General features: G+C 41.7%; 1 protein-coding gene across 2 annotated transcripts in view; it reads right to left on the bottom strand.

The window, feature by feature from the left end:
• Positions 1–16,404, bottom strand: part of map3k1 (mitogen-activated protein kinase kinase kinase 1, E3 ubiquitin protein ligase) — a 67,546-nt gene that overhangs the window by 11,597 nt on the left and 39,545 nt on the right. For both annotated transcript variants that reach the window (XM_079862157.1, XM_079862158.1), the window contains exons 3-14: positions 15,542–15,736; positions 14,036–14,230; positions 12,617–12,733; positions 12,392–12,540; positions 12,053–12,174; positions 10,550–10,631; positions 9,484–9,679; positions 8,420–8,668; positions 3,772–3,893; positions 3,146–3,237; positions 2,305–2,497; positions 43–1,300 (exon numbers count right to left, since the gene is read on the bottom strand). In XM_079862157.1, coding sequence (XP_079718283.1) covers positions 43–1,300; positions 2,305–2,497; positions 3,146–3,237; positions 3,772–3,893; positions 8,420–8,668; positions 9,484–9,679; positions 10,550–10,631; positions 12,053–12,174; positions 12,392–12,540; positions 12,617–12,733; positions 14,036–14,230; positions 15,542–15,736 — 2,970 coding nt within the window. The remainder of the gene's footprint in view (positions 1–42; positions 1,301–2,304; positions 2,498–3,145; positions 3,238–3,771; positions 3,894–8,419; positions 8,669–9,483; positions 9,680–10,549; positions 10,632–12,052; positions 12,175–12,391; positions 12,541–12,616; positions 12,734–14,035; positions 14,231–15,541; positions 15,737–16,404) is intronic.

The raw sequence follows: 16,404 nt of genomic DNA, 5'->3' as shown, positions 1-16,404 counted from the left end.
TTTGAGCAGAGTTTACAATGATATTAATAGCCATGCACTTACATCCACCTGAATAATGATCACGTCCTCTCCTTTCTCCACCTGTAACTGCGGGATGATAGGCAGGGCATCTTGAGACTCGGACATTGCCATGACCACAGCCAGCGCCTCCTCTTCCTCAGCCTCCATCTTCTCCTTGCACTTCTGGTTCTGGGTCATGTCCTCGCTGTAGGTGTCGTCGTTGGTGTTGGCCTGCTCTGGTGACAGCACTGCCACTTCGGACTGGAAGGTGACTGTGCTGTCTGCCGCAGGTATGGAGGCCTCCAACAGGTCCTCCATGCTGGAGCTGAGATCGGCCGAAGCGTCTATGCCAGGGAATTTCTCCTCGACTGGTGTGAAGACCGTGTCCTCGCTGGGGATGAGAGCAGAACCGCCACTGCAGCACACCTCGTCTCTGGACCTGCCCTCCTGAAGGTCCAGTTTCATGTTGCTCTTTGTCCCTGGGCTTAAAGCTTTAGCTCCATCAGATGGAGAGGGTCGAGAAGGTCTGGGCCAGTGGATGTGACTCGAGGGAAGCGGTCGAGCTTGGGTGAACACCGGGGAGGGCAGCTTCTCTGGCTCCTTCCCACTACAGGCACCTCCACTTAATCCCTTCTGCACTGGCAACTTGCGCTGGGAACTCAGTGAGGACTGGGGGAGTTTGTTGGGAATAAAACTCTGTGGAAGGCCTTTGTGGTTTTCTGGAGGGAAGGCTGTGGCGTTGGCCATGGACAGAGAAGGAAGGCTCGGGGGTTGACTGGATGAGGGGGAGTTCAAACATTGACTTGGTCTGTTTCGGGCCTGAATAGGGGGCTTTGGAAACTCAGCAGGGCTTGTGACAATGTTTGAGAGTCTCTCTGTTATGTCATCTACAGGAGTTGAACTGGCTTGACCTGAAAGCAGCACCTTGGCGGTCGGCTGCTGTAGACCATGGGTGGGCGAGTTCCTTTCTGTCGTACACGGGGAGTTATGGGGGGCGGTGGGCTCGATGAAGGCATTGGAGAGCGAACTGTGACCGGTCTGTAGGTCGTCCACTCCCAGATGGATGGCTTCCAAGATGTCCATCTCCTCAGCGATGGCTAGAAGACGCCTGCGCATGCGGGCGTAGTGAGTGGAACTGGTGACGCTGAGCATGTCCAGAAGCTTGACAAAGACATGAGGCACACGAGCTACCATACGGGCAGCGCTCAGGAAGACGCGACGAGAAAGCTTACCCACCATGGAGTGAGAGTTATCGATGGACTGCAGCGCAAAACTTAGAAGAGGTAGCAGCTTCTGGTACCTACAAAAGCAAAATAATGGAGTTAAAACCCATGCCAATACAGGAAAGCACTTTCCACAAAAAGGCTGAAAACTGGTTTTCCTTTACTTTTAAAATCGGTTTCAATTATCAAGAACTGAATGAATATTGAGCGATGCTTTGCTTGCAACCCTGGTACAACTGAGGTCTGAGATGCAGTCAACAGTAAAGGCCCGGGTATAATTCGTTTTCCACATTGCGCTCCGTCTCGCACACAGTTGAGCATTCTAGATTTTCAAAGTACACTCCATTGGCCATGAGCACGGAAAGTCGCGTTCGGCGGATGCATACTATCCAGTGGACTTTGCTTTCAAGTGCTCAAGTCACTTGCACATGTGCGCGCCGAAGTATACTTTGGGCGTTACTGTGTCTGCAAAGGTGTGACCCAAATGGGCCATACAATTAGTGAAACAATGTCATCTGTTACCAGATATAAAGGTCTGGTTGCACAGACAGAACCTTTGGCTAAGACTTTAAGAAGGATGAGACATGAAATAATCAACCGCTGTGTTACACTACCACTCTCAATAAATTCTTCTTCCCAGAAGCATTTTGCTCAAGACAAGAGTAGAAAAAAAAAACTTTAATACATTAAATTTGGCTGATCAGCTGTTGGGTGGCTTGCCAAAAAAAAAAAAAAAAGTAAACAGATACCAATCTAGCAAACTCTTACTGAGTGATGGGTAACACTACAGATGTCCCAATACGATTTGATTTTGACCTCGATTCAGTTTGATTAGATTCTGATTCATTAGAGTTATAATGTCCATTTTGCTTACATATGAAAGATATTATCCTAGGTTAAATCTACAATCCCGGTACTTGTTTTTAACTGTATAATTTTAAAATCGTATCACTAGAAAATGATGACAATCACACAAACATGTCCTAAAAATAGTTTACAGGATTGCAAAAATGCCAAACTTTTATAAAAGGTTCATAAACAGAGAACAGAAGCTCAGTGAGATTAGCATGTATTTCTGTACCTCTCCACAAGGTTTTGGGCCTGGTTGCAGTCTCCACCTGACACAATATGAGGGTAGAATTCAGCAGGAAACTCTAGTAAGAGCCTGTCGATCAGACACAGACGACCCAGCAGTGCTTGCCAGTTATTGGCCTCCGTTTTAGAGCCCAAGATACAGTTCAGGACATAGTCAACTCCACCGATACCAATAGAGCCTAATGGAAAATCAGAGATGAACATGTTTCCATTGAAAAGCAAACAATTGTATGTACATTTATCAGTCAATAATGTAAGCTTCTTATTCCTCACAAAAAACTAAAGTATAGGTGCATCCCAATTCTCATATTTATGCTCTATTCTATGCGGTTTTGTAATATAAAGTGCGAGTAGGGTGTTCACACTGAAAATGTCAAAACGTAACTAATAAATAAAAAAAGTGTAGAATGTTTGACATTTCTTGCACTCTGTCACAGCTTTCCTTTTACAGCGTATGGAGAGATGCTATCAGACTCCAGTGATGGTTGACAAAATAACCTTTTAAACCTTATACACTAGACCTTATCAAGTACTTCAGGCTTATTTGAAAACTACAGGTATGTGTGTTGGAGCAGTGTGGGGTTTTGCACCCCTGCACTAGACAGTTGAGTACATAGTGTATAGTGTGTCTTCTGGGACACAACATAAATAACTTCAAACAACATGGAACATCGTTAATAAAGTCAAATGGACTACTTTTATGATGCTTTTCTTGTAGATTGCCAGCCACAAAAACTAAATTTGCCTTTCTGGGTGCACTATAAATTAAAAAAGCCAACTTCAGGATATTTCATTATTACACAGATTTGCTGATTACAAGTTTGTACCTGCTTTGAGGATTTCTCTGCCCACAGCGAGTTCCCCCATTTGACCTTTGCACAGCTCCAGTAGCGTGGACACGGACAGCTGACTGGTGCGACTATGAGCACAACAAGACAAACACGCACACTTAGCAAACCCACTTCAAAAGAGCATTTAAAGTCAACAGGACTCAAAAGGGATACTAAAAATAAACACGTGATTATACATCAAGAATTGATTGGATGGGGAAAAGAGGACGTCAGTGAAAAGCTTTCAGTTACTAGATTCTGATGAAAGATCGTTTTCTTTAAAATAACATGCACCAATGAATCATTCACAGTAAGACCAGGGAGTTGTGGTGGAGTAACAGCAACATTTGATTTCATACTGACAACTCTCTGAAACAAAATAACAATATCATCAGCAATAATTTGTCTGTGCCTACAGTGCCCGTCCACTAGGTGGCAATAGCCTGTTAACTTCACGACAGCCTAGAAATGATTTGATGTATACCAGATCTTCTGATTGTAATCATTCCCCTTTTGGCTAGCTTTGAATAATGGAGGAATCCTGGATCAGGCCAATTACACCCATTTATCCACTACGCATGACGTCTAGGGCCCAATCAGAGACGCTCTTCAGCGAGTTGTACCTGTTGGCGTCTGCACACTTGACCAGTATGGTTTCCACCACGGGCCGCAGCAGCTGCTGTAGGCGAGTCCGCTCTGACACAGAGTGACAGGGGGTGTAGACAAGCATCGCTCGCAGGGTTTTCTGAAACACAGCGCAAAGATCGACTCTTAATACAGATCACAAACAATTTAGCCAAATTCAGGACTGTGGCTTGTGTTGTGGATTCTCTAGTACGGTGTTGAGCACAAGACAGTGTGGTTCAGGACACAGAGGGATGCACGATTCATTTAAATATTTACCCCCGGTTTCACAGTCAAGGCTCAAGTCTAATCCTGGATTAAAATGCATGTTTGAGCTGTTTTAACTGAAAGCATATCTTCAAATATGTCAGTGCCATTGTTTTGTCTCAAGAATTTCACACCAGTTATGTTTTTTTCTAAGGCACGTTTATAAAAGCTACTTAAATGTCCTAACTGAACTAAGACCTAATCCTGGCTTAATCTAAACCCTGTCTGTGAAATCAGGCCTGAAAGTGTGTGTTGTCAACAAAAGAGAAGCTTTAAGACTATTCCTCAAATAAAAGCGTGATTGTTTAACATTTAAAAATGAAAAAATTAAGACGGCAATAAATATTAATATTGGAAATTTAGTTGTACTATAAAATAAAATTCTTATTTTTCTTAAATATTAGTTTTTTATTTTACAGTGAAATTATAATAGTACTATTTTTATTTTGTTTAATATACTTAGTGATGATAATAATAATAATAATAATAATAATAATAATAATATTTAGTAATAATAACTAACAAAATAATAAAATAATATTATTTATATTATTATTGCCATACTGACATACAATTACAACATGTGTGGTCAAATTGTGCTACAAACAAGCAAAGCAAAAAGAGATTATATTATTTTAAAACAACATCATCAAAAAATAAATTGTCAATTTTTATCATAAATATCACAAAATAAGGCATCCCAACACTGGGCATCATGTGATGGCCAAATATAGTACCAAAATACTGTCCAAAAGTAAAAATGTTAACATTTAAATGTGGATTCACTTATTTTATTTGTTTGTTTGTTTTAGTGTTGTGTTTAAAAGTCTCTTGAATTAGAAAATGTCCATGTTGGCATCTGCCGAACACGGCTAGCTTCTACACAGTGACCGAGTCTGATTGGCTCTGACGTCAACAAGAAAAGAAACAAGACGTCTTTTCTCCTCCATTTTAAAAGTTGATACGCATTTTTATTTTAAAAGCCTTTATACACAAACACAAGTATGTGATTAGTTGCAGTTCATTAATTATTTGCATTACCAGCGTATTCTCCCTGAGGTCTGAACAGTCCTGTGATCGGCTTGACTACAGTACATTAACAGTGCTACACTGTGTGTGTGTTTGTGTGTGTGTGTGTGTGTGTGTGTGTGTGAGAAAGAGTTCACCCTGACCCTGACTCCCAGAGAGAGCTGGGAAGTGGTGACTGATAGCACAGTGCACTGGAGCGCGGCCCAGCATTGATTAACACAGCATACACACCCCTCCCGAGCACAAACACACATTCACCCGCCTACACACACACACACACACACACACACACACACACACACACACACACACTAAAAGGATCAAATAATGCTCCTCTGCATGCAAAAAATAACTCCACGTCAAGTATAAATAGTGAAACATTATGACATTTGAACTCGCCACATTTAGTTCACAAGCAGACTTCAGATCAGCCGAAGCGCTACACAGCTGCAGTGTTTACAGAGCAGTCTAACACAAGGTAACGTCCTGAAAGCTTTTGTCTGTAGTATTTTTAGTTCATAGAGACAGCCCTCTTTTCTGGTGCGTGTTCGAAGAATATAGGAAAACTGCTGGAAAACCCCGAACGGACAAAACGCTGCTTGTTTTCATAAAGGCGGCTCGCTGGAGCACAGAGCCTGAGGGAAAGACACCAAGTCCGAGCAGCAAGAGCTATTGTTTTGTTTTGTTGGTTTGTTTGTTGTTTTTAAGGAGGAAAAATAGGTTATGAAAGAAAGAAAAAAATAAACCTTTCTTTCCCAGCTTCAGTCTGAGGATCCCTGCTGCTTCCAGACTTCCTGGTTTGAAGTGAACTTTAAAACTAGCCAGCGTGGTTTGTTGCACTTTAGCACTCTGGCCCGGTTCAGATAACCTCAGATCAAAGTTGACAAAAGGAAAAGAAATATCGTATTCAATGATGATGTTTTTGCACACCAGCCAATGGCAAGTAAAAAGCATTAAGGGCCATGAAACGGTATTTTGCGCCATTTCTGTTTTATTTCTTGGGATTTTTGACATTTTTACTGAGAGAACAGTCTATAGGTGAAGGGCTGGGAGATCAGATGTTACTGGTATTATTGCATCACTTTGCTTGCAATTTAAAATTAAGGAATAAGTATTTGTGTAAGTGCTATGTGAAAAGAGTCAATGTTTTCTATTTAAAGGAACACTAACTTAAAATAATAATTAGTCACATAGCACTTTACCCAGCACTCAAAACACTTTACATATGCGGCTGGCACATACACACCACACACCGGCTTACTGGTGGAGAGGAGACAGTGATGAAGCCAATCAGTGTGTATGGGGATGATTAGGAGGAGCCATGATGATGGACAGAGGCCAATGGGCAAATTTGGGATTTTTAATGACCTGGGATTCTTCGAAGAACTTGCTTTGTTGCGATAACCACACATTTTTTAAATACATTTTCTTTATATTTTATATTGGTACCTATAAAAATAAAAAATAAAATAAAAAATACTATATATATTATATATTTAGTAAAAAGCAGTAAGTGGTACTTATGCCTGGATTATTTTTTATTTTTTATTAAAAATATTGAGATTTGTATCTATATTGCCCAGTCCAATTTGGACGTACCCGTGGTATGATGGAGGACACTGAAACCAGCCAAAGTGATCACATCTTCCTCAGTGTGGCTCAGTCACCCGTTCTGACCGGGTCATGTGAACATTCTCCTTTGTCCTGAGTTGTGGTGTTAATGAAGCTAAATGAAAAGAGCAAATGAAAGAGCAAAGGCCACCAAGCCAAAACGATGAGCCAGTCCTCGGGTTTAACCAGCCCTGATGACTGTAGGAGCTCTTGGTTCGTGCAGGATTGTGCAACTTCCTTCTGCGATCATGTGATCTCAACAGAAGCATCACACGCTGTCAACACGACAAGTGAAGTGGTCACATGATAATAGCAGTGGGTCAGGCATGTGAAACAGTGGTCGAGTAAGCTCACATGTGACGGCACTTCACCATTCTGCATGGACATAATTAGGGCTGGAGTGTTTGAATAATAAAGAATGAATGTAACCCAGTGGTTACCAAACTGAGGCGGTGTGACCTGGAGTTATAAAACGTGTACAGTCAGCAGATTGTTATGCAAAAGATTACTCTTCAGGGTTATAAAAGACCCCAATGTGAAATGATCCTGCTTATTGCCACTAGTAAATAGTTGAACACAAAAAATTAATTTGACATATCTTATGACCTCACGATGACAGAGTGGTCTGTTCGGGTTGTAGAGGTTGTCGTGTAATAACAGACCCCTAGATGGAGCGACTGAAGAATCAGAGTATTGCAGGGAGCCGTGTGAAAATATAAATGGATGACGCACGGTTCTGCACTAAGCATGGACACTTTTGTGAAAGGACTGCCAGTGGCAGGTAAACAAAGCAGACGATGAATTTACTTCGAATGTCACAGCTGCCAAAACACTGCCTACACCAGACGCGAGCAGCGTGACAAAAACAGACAGAACCCATTATAATCAGTGATGCTGTCTACACTGGATGCGGCGCGACACAACACGACAAATCCCCGAGAGTAAACTCATGCCCCTCCGGTATTGCAGGAATATAGTACTGGACTTATAGTAATGGATTGCAACGCTTGCTTTGTCACGTCCAGTGAAGACAAGAGACGAGGCATAGCTCTCGGGTTCACCAGAGCAGCGGTGGGTAATGAAGAGAGACTGGGCCTGAAAACATTAGCTTCTGACAGTATGAAGACGGACAAGTTAAGACGCCACTTCGAGATTCATCACGAACACAGAGAGAAGCCTGCAGAAGTTTAGTTCTGTGTCATTTACAACGTTTCAAATCCTATCGGATTGTGCAAGCAATGTTTTGTCTGAGCGTGTCTTTATGTGGGTTCATGTGGAGCAGAAAGAGTTTGGGAACCACTGTTAACCTGTGCAGTCTGTTCGACTGAAGCACTTATTCATTGTCATGTCGGTAACACTTTACAATAAGGTTCATTAGTTAATGTATTAACTAACATGAACTGACAAAGACTGATAAAAACTGTAACAAATGTATTTCTCATTGTTAATGTTGGTTAATAAAATACAGCTGTTCATTGTTTGTTCATGCTAGTTTAACAAATGTTAACAAATACAAGATTAATACTAAGATTAATAAATGCTGAAGAACTATTGTTCATTCTTAGTTCACGTTAACTAAGGTAGTTACTTATTGTAAAGTGTTACCGTCATGTCTAATAGATAATACACTACTGACAGTATTACTGAAGTGATGTTGTTCTGTGTGTTTATTCAGTGTGCTAACCCTATCTCTTCAGATGCTGTATCAGTGGCAAGCGTGAGTGTTATAAAGCCTCTCACCAGTGCTGCCACATAGACCTTGTAGACGGGGTCGGCGCAGACCATGGAGAGCACACTGCAGCACGACTCCACCACCACCTCTCCGGTCACCGTGCCCAGCCCCGCCCCCGGCCCCGCCCCGGCCAATGAGTGCTCCCCGTTGGCCAGCAGGAGCGCCCCGCTCACGTCATGTGACAGCCGCCGGAGGGCCATCTCCCTGATGTTCCAGTTACGGGAAAAGAGACAGCCAACCAGCTCCAGACCAAACACCTGAGGGAGCGCATGAACACACACAACAGACCGTCAGCGGGACCGTTCACGCCAGATAATATAACATTAAGAATCAGCAGGGTCACTTTTTTCACTGCAATTTTGAAAAAGAAATAAAATAGAAACAATTGCAATACATTGTTTTATATTATTGTTTCAAATTAAATGATAAAAGAAAAATACTACCATGCAAAAGAACCACATTTAATTGAAATAGAAATGTTTGGTAACACTGTCATTCTTACGACTGCATTTAAATCTTTTTTTGGGGGGCATTGCACTACAGTAATGAGAATTTAGATGGAAAATATGTCAGATTATGTGAGATTCCCTAAAATATAGTGAGTTTTGCCAATACTGGCAGCCAAAAATTATTTTTATGATATTGATGGCCTGTAATAAAATCTATTCTGTTCTGCACGTTTTTAAAGGCGTAGTCCAGCCAAAAACCCGTCATCATTTTCTCACTCTTATGTTCTTCCAAACCTGTATTCATTTCTTTCTTCTGCAGAACACTAATTATTTTGACATTCAATGGGAACCAACACTGTTTGGTTACCAACATTCTTCAAAATATCTTCTTTTGTGTTCCATAGAAGAAAGAAAGTCATACAGGTTTGGAACAACTTGAGGTTGAGTAAAGGATGTGTTGAAAAGTAAAGTGTTAATGACAGGATTTTTATTTTGGGGTGAACTACTGGCTCTTATATAGGTTCAAGAATACATGGAAGCCATATTCATTTTGTTCATGAATGGTCACTTTAATGAGTTTTGTCTGAAGACCTGATGCAGGATCTTGTGTGTGTGTACGGCACCTTGATCCAGGGTTCGGCGAGCTCGGTGTAAGTCTGCGGGATGTGCTGCACTCCGTACTGTGGGAGAGAGAAGTCGCCCTCCTGCCCCGATCTGGAGCTCTCGGCCTGAAGAGATGAAGACGAGGAAGAAGAAGCTGCGGCGGTTTGACTCTGGGAGTGGTTTGTTGTGCTTTCCACTGTAGATGAGGCCTCAAAACTACACACAAACACAAAAAGACACAGCTCTTTAAGGCAACATCCACTGTACACTACTGTTCAAAACAGTGTGATTTTTAACTAAACATTTATTAAAAAAGGATGCATTAAATTGATCAAAATTGACAGTTTCGATTACAATTAAATGTGGTTCTCTTGAAAAAAAATTAATGGCATAAAAAAAAAAAGCAAAAAAAAAGCTGCACAACTTTTTTTTAACAGATTATAATCAGAAATGTTTCTTGAGCATCAAATCATCATATCAGAATGATTTATGACTGACTGTAGAGGACAGCTTATACTAATGGCTGCCATTGTGTCTCATAACACGACAAAACGCATGCATGTTTAAGGTCTAATAGCTCAGAAAAACATCACAAAAGGCAACAAACCGAACCCGTGGTTTGTGTCCTCATAAGCGGAGATGGCAAGACCATAATGCACTGACTGTCTGAATGTGCCATCTCACAGTCAGCCAAGACAAATGGAGGGGATTTACTTCATGAAATTAGAATAATTGCAGTTTCCTAAAGAAGAAACAGCAGGGTTTGGTTTCGGGCATCATTGTGTGTGGGGCGAATCTCTGGATGATTTGCGGGAAGCTAGAAAACACCAAAAACCGACTAGCCGCTAGCATGTCAATCCCGGGCAGACACACACAAACATGGCTGGTGCCGGGCTGTCTCGCTCACCTAACCACCAGAGAGGAGTTCGACATCTGCCCACCCTGACCTCCACATGATCTCATCTCAGTCTATGGGTCATGAACATATTCCTGATGTAGGGAACATCTGTAACTGAAGCCTCTAGCTTCACTTTAAACATGAACGGCTGAATTCTCCAAGCTTCGATCACGCTTCTACATCTTTACCTGTAAAAATCATGAGACTTCCACTTGGCTCTGCACAGAGGGCAGATTAACGTGTCCTGATTTCTCCGGCACTCCTCGGCCCCTGAAACACAAACAGGGCACAAGAGATGTTCACATAACTCATCATTACATGAAGGCTGTCAGGGGATATAGGGCTAGGATGCTCATTCAACAAACAACTAGTCAGACTTCAAATCATCTCCTGCGAGGAATCCTCATGTTATTACATGTAATCTGTCTTTTATAAGTATTTATGACAGATTTGTGCAATATTAAGCCTATTTACTGCATTACCCAATTGGCTACATTTGGTAACTCAAATATCCCTAAGGAGGTGTTCATGCATGACTTCTTTTTTTAATTAGTTCAGCATTTTTATGCAACAATCTCTGGTTGTTGAGTTGTTAGCTGTTTTAGCACGAGGGGAGATAATTTAAAGAGCTCTGTATTAGAGGCAATGAATGAGCATTTAACATTTGCGAAACGAGACTTAAAAGATCTTCCAAAGCCTTTATTCTTGACAGTATCTTAATATTTACTGCCCTAGCAATATCCTTGTTTACATGGACCCTAATAATCTGTTTGTAATTGGACTAGAAGCACAGTGGGAATAAAATAATATAAAAATAAAAACACATTACCACATCAATCGGAATGAATCAGCCAAATCCGATTAAAATTTCATTCGGATTATAAGGGGTGATTTAAAGCTTTCCTAATCCGATCGAGAGCACATGTGAACACTTGATCTGATTGAAAACTGAAACTGGAAGTACTGCTCATGTGTAAGGACGTAATGTGTCATAAATGAGTGTCCCGTCATTCTACAATTCTCCTTCCACTCATCGTCTGTGAAGTGGAGCACCATAACGTCCCATCAGTCCTTGTTTCGGACTCTCATCCACAGACGCCTTGTTTTAGCTGCGGGAAGGGCCGTTTTTAACGGTTTGATTAATATAAGCAGCACGGCACAACGGTTCATGTGCTCGTCGTCTCCTAATTAGGACCCGAAAGGATTAATGTTATGTCTGCTCTTTAAAACAAAGAAAATCAGAACAGTTCGTATGCGCAAACATCGGAAACTTGAAGCTTGTGACGTATAAATGCGCACATTTATCGCTTTATTTAGTGTTCATGTAAACATTACATTCGGATTCATTCCGATTGAAACAAAAGGTGTCCATGTAAACATAGCTACTGTCTTTATTAGCAGACATAGATTTGGAGAAGATGCAATCAAATGTGTGCACCTAAATGCCTGGTTAATGTCTAGAGCATTAGTGTAGCTGAAAGAAATGGGCAGAAAAGGCTTAAACACGCTCACTCCGGACCAGGCCTAAAGTGTTCTGGGCTGATATTGTAAAAGTACACATAGAAAGGCTCTCGAAGTCTCCCTCTTGTGATGTGGCCAGATTCAGAAGTCCATTCTAGTTCCTGTGACTACTCTAAATATCACAGTAGGTGATCTGGGATATGACCACTGATATTTCTCTTGGTACTTACATATGGACATGCAGTGATGGTGGAGCTTGTTTCGGCAGCCCTCTTCACACACCGTCAGACTCTCCTCATCCAGCATGTCCAGCAGACAGATGGGACACATCTGCTCCTCCTCATCCTTCATACTGCTCACAACAGTAGACACACAGGCTCAGTTTTAAGAGGTAGAAGAAAAAAAACCAACACGATGATTGTTGCAATCAAAATGTTAAAATACAGTGACAGCCCTAAACCATGAATGATAGGACCTCTTTAAAAAGAGCAAGTAAAACAAGATCCACAGTCAGGGACAGCCTGACATCACACAGTTCAACAGGATAGAGTCTCTCGAGCTTTACCGACCTGCTCTCGTTGCTGGATGGGGAGGCGCTGGAGGTGCATGACGTGTGCGAGTTGGACATGCGGGACACAAACTTCTGGATGGTGCTGCGTGAGGGAGCTTTGATGCGTGAGCTGCGCCGATTGTGGTACTTCTGAAACAAGCTCTCCACCTGAATGAAAGCAAAGCATGAGTGATCTGAGCGTGAGGACAGGCCCAGAGCTCTGGCTGGATCACGGTCACCTCACCTCGAAGTTCTTGAGGGTCTTGCGCCACAGCAGGGGGTCTGACGGCTCCAGCTGGAAGACCCTGAGCATCACGAAGAGCACGTGGATGCAGAACGTCCCTCGCGCACAGCTACAGGTCTGATCACACACAACACAAGGGAAATCATATTATGAGGAATAACTAAATATTAATGTAAGCGACATTAATATATTATATTAAGCAGTGAGGAAACAGAACCATTTTTTAAAAAATCTTTAGGCTACCAATTTTCCTAAGTACCAGGGCTTCCCCCGACTAAAGATGTTTCTAGTCGACTAGTAGCCGTTCATTTAAGCCGTTCATGTTTATATTAATTGAATTGCTTAAATATATACTGGGGCAGATTAAATGCCTATTTCACGCTCAAGCGCACACATAAAGCTCGCCGCAAAGCATCGGCAAAAGTAATGATTATAAACGTGTTGGAGACATTTTAATTGTTTATTAATAAACTAGTGTTTTCTGAGTCAGTGTCGCTGCAAAGATGAAGTTGACGATGCGGACTCTCATCTCCGCAGTAAAGTGGACACACCTTTAGAGAGAAATGCACCTTTCATGTGGATTACATAAGCAGAGAGCATTTGTAGACATTTTAAGCTTTCTATAGATATATTTCTCATGTCTGTGAGGCAAGTGGACAAAATTAATATTTGGTTGTTTCCGCTGTTATCAGGAGAAAATGCAAGTGATTGCACCGGCGCCTCCATGTCATGCAGTAAAGCACACTCTACTTCAGCTCAAACTCTTGGATGTGCACCTAATAATAGCGCACGTTTATCTTGGATAATGATAGAGTTATGTAAAGTTGCTACTACTTTCATGTTTCAAATGATAATCCATATTTGAGGTTGATGGATGATAGGTGAACGTTTGGATTTACTGCCCGACATACTGTAATTACCACAAGACCCCGCCGTTAACGATCTGTCCGTCACAGACTGCATCACTTCACCAATTCCTTGAGTTTTTTTCTGCGACTAACCGACTAATAAAATCTTGATTGACTAACATTTAGTAAGCCCTTCAAATACCATACATTTACTAAAACCAACCATAGTAAAACGGCAGTTCAAACATGTTTCCCCTGTGGTGTCCCAACACACTTCAGACTCCATGAACACAGTTGACAATCTCAGTTTTTTTTCCTTTACTGTACTGATGTATGACGACACTGAAATATGTATTTGTCTCAGGGAACCAATTTCCTACTAGCTGTTCTAGTTCAATCCCTAGTTCCATTATGTGTTTCTTCTCACATAATGCAATCATTTTAACTTATCAATATCATACTTCTTGATATGGCAATCGATGTGTCGGGGGCCTGGTAACCTTTAAGGGTTTTTCTTTGACTAGTGCATTGTTCAGGACTTATACACGTTGGATATAGGGACATGGCATACCTGTGGACCAATGAACACCCGGAATTTGTTGTCAGGACTGTCTCCGCCAATCAAGAATGAGTTGGGTCCTATTTGCTGCAGCAGATAGAGGCGGGCTCTCATGACCTTGTTGACCCTGCGGTTGGTCTCCTCAGGACTATATGGGGAAAAGCCATCAGGGGAGGGAGCTCTGCGGGGGGGTGTCACCCTGCCGCTCTGTAAACACACATTCAGACCACATATTTAAGACCACATAAATGGAAAATTTCACAAACTCCCAGAAATATTGTAATTTTTATGTTTAAATTTAATCCATAAAAATATAATTATCATTATTATTATTTATTTATTTATTTCTAATGTCATGTCAAATCTTTATGACAAGAACAAAGTGAATAAAAGTCATACAATTAACAAAAAGATTAATACAAGACAAAGATTATAAAATACGTTCAGGTGATACTTTTGTAAATGCATCAGTTAAACATATTTCTGAATAAAAATGTGTCTATTTACATTTTTTTTTAAAACAGCACAGTCCAGTAAAATGTTTTAACACTCACTGGAGTTTGACAAGGAAGCCATGATGGTGGTTCTTCACCTTTTAGTAAATAACCATGTGTGAATTTCTAATTAGCTAAATGGCACCTAAAAACAACTTGATCATACCTAGATTTGAAATCACTGAGGAAAGCCTTAAGGGGGTCGCACACCGGACGCGCAGCTCAGCGCCGCGCCGCGCAGCGCCACGTCTTTTAAATTCGAACACATTATTCTCTATGAGAGTACACACACCGGCGGCGTCTGTCCGCGGCGCCCAGCAACGGCTCAGGACCGTGTTCAAAATCCTGCCGCGCCACAGAGCGCCATTTACATAGTTTTATATTAAATTTATATTTATGTGTCTCAAATCGTAGTTAATGTATATACGGACTTTACCCTGTGCTGCAATATACATTTAGTTTTATATTTATTTACAGAAATCAGAAAATTACTGATGTTATTGGATTTTCAGGTGAGAGTTGTCCTAGACGTGGCGTGGCGTGGCGCGGCGCTGAGCTGCGTGTCCGGTGTGCGACCCCCTTTATACTAGGATTTATTTCATGTAACATAAATCTGTGGCATTCGTCCCATTCCATCTGCCACTTATGAATATAAGAGTCACTGGTCTAAGGTCAGAGGGGGAAATCTGACACTCTGAAATACTGAACGTTCATGCCTCTTTTACGCATCATCCATGCATTGCTGTTAAATTTACCCGGTTGATGGAAAGAAGCATTCTAATAACACATTCTAAACACACATTCTAAAAACACATTCTAAAAATCTAAACAATTTGTAACAAGGTATCCAGAATTATTCACTGTATTTCTAAGTGCTCATAATAATACAGTGCATGCTCATCACCGGCACATTTATATCCATGATGACTTGTGTGAGAACTAGACTTGCAGAAACCCAAAACACTCATCTATACAACAACAAAATTCATGCCAGCAGAAGACAATGGAAATGTGACAAACTCACAGGAACTGGGGAGCCTCTCCGCCTGCGCAGACCAGGAGAATCGGGCTTCCCAGCAGTCCTTGTGGAGGAGGAGGATGAGGATGAGGAGGGTCCAGGAGAAGGGCTGCGATGGCCTCTGCTGTGAGAGGAGGACGAGCTGTGCCCGTCGCTGCCCGCCTCAGTGCCATCGGCTCGCAGAGGGATGGGCTTCACGACCTGACACACACCACACACACACACACACATACATCAAACAATGCTTCCATCCCGCTTCCTGAGCTTCATTTGGGTCTTTGGTGTTTTATGCCCCCAACGTCGCCTTCCAGGCAGCGAGGGGATGGGTAGGTTTAAGGTTGAGGGTAGGGTTAGCTGCCTCTAAGGAGCCATTGGGGGCATAAAACACCATCGAGCCTTCATTTGATCTTTGATTTTGTCTTGTGGGGATGAGTCATATTGGCCAATATGTGGACATTGAGATTATGCTTTGTATTACTAAAATTGATATTTCCAGTGAGAAAGCACTAGTTAAGGGTACGTTTACACGACAACGATGAACTAAAAATGGAAAAGTTTTTCCATTCTCCATTCACACTGATCAGTGAATGCCACTTTGTAAAGAAACACTATGCGTCTATAGACTGAACATGTAATACACATGCGCATGATGTTTTCACAAATTCATGTTTTCGTAGTTTACATTGAGACTATAATGGTATTGTTTTCAAAAGTTTGCGTTTTCAGGCCCCCAAATGCCATTACTGTGTAAATGAACAGCTAAAGTGGACAAAAAGTTTTCAGCTTTTAGTTGAAAGCTGTGGTATAAGCGGCCCCTGCGGTGGAGCGTTCGAGCACACAGTGTGGAGTTCCTCAACAGGGTCAGCTGT

This window comes from Squalius cephalus (genome assembly GCF_949319135.1).
Source record: "Squalius cephalus genome assembly, chromosome: 24".
Lineage (NCBI taxonomy): Eukaryota > Metazoa > Chordata > Actinopteri > Cypriniformes > Leuciscidae > Squalius > Squalius cephalus.
The sequence above is the reverse complement of the archived record's forward strand: the minus strand, read 5'-3'. Positions and strand labels throughout refer to the sequence as shown.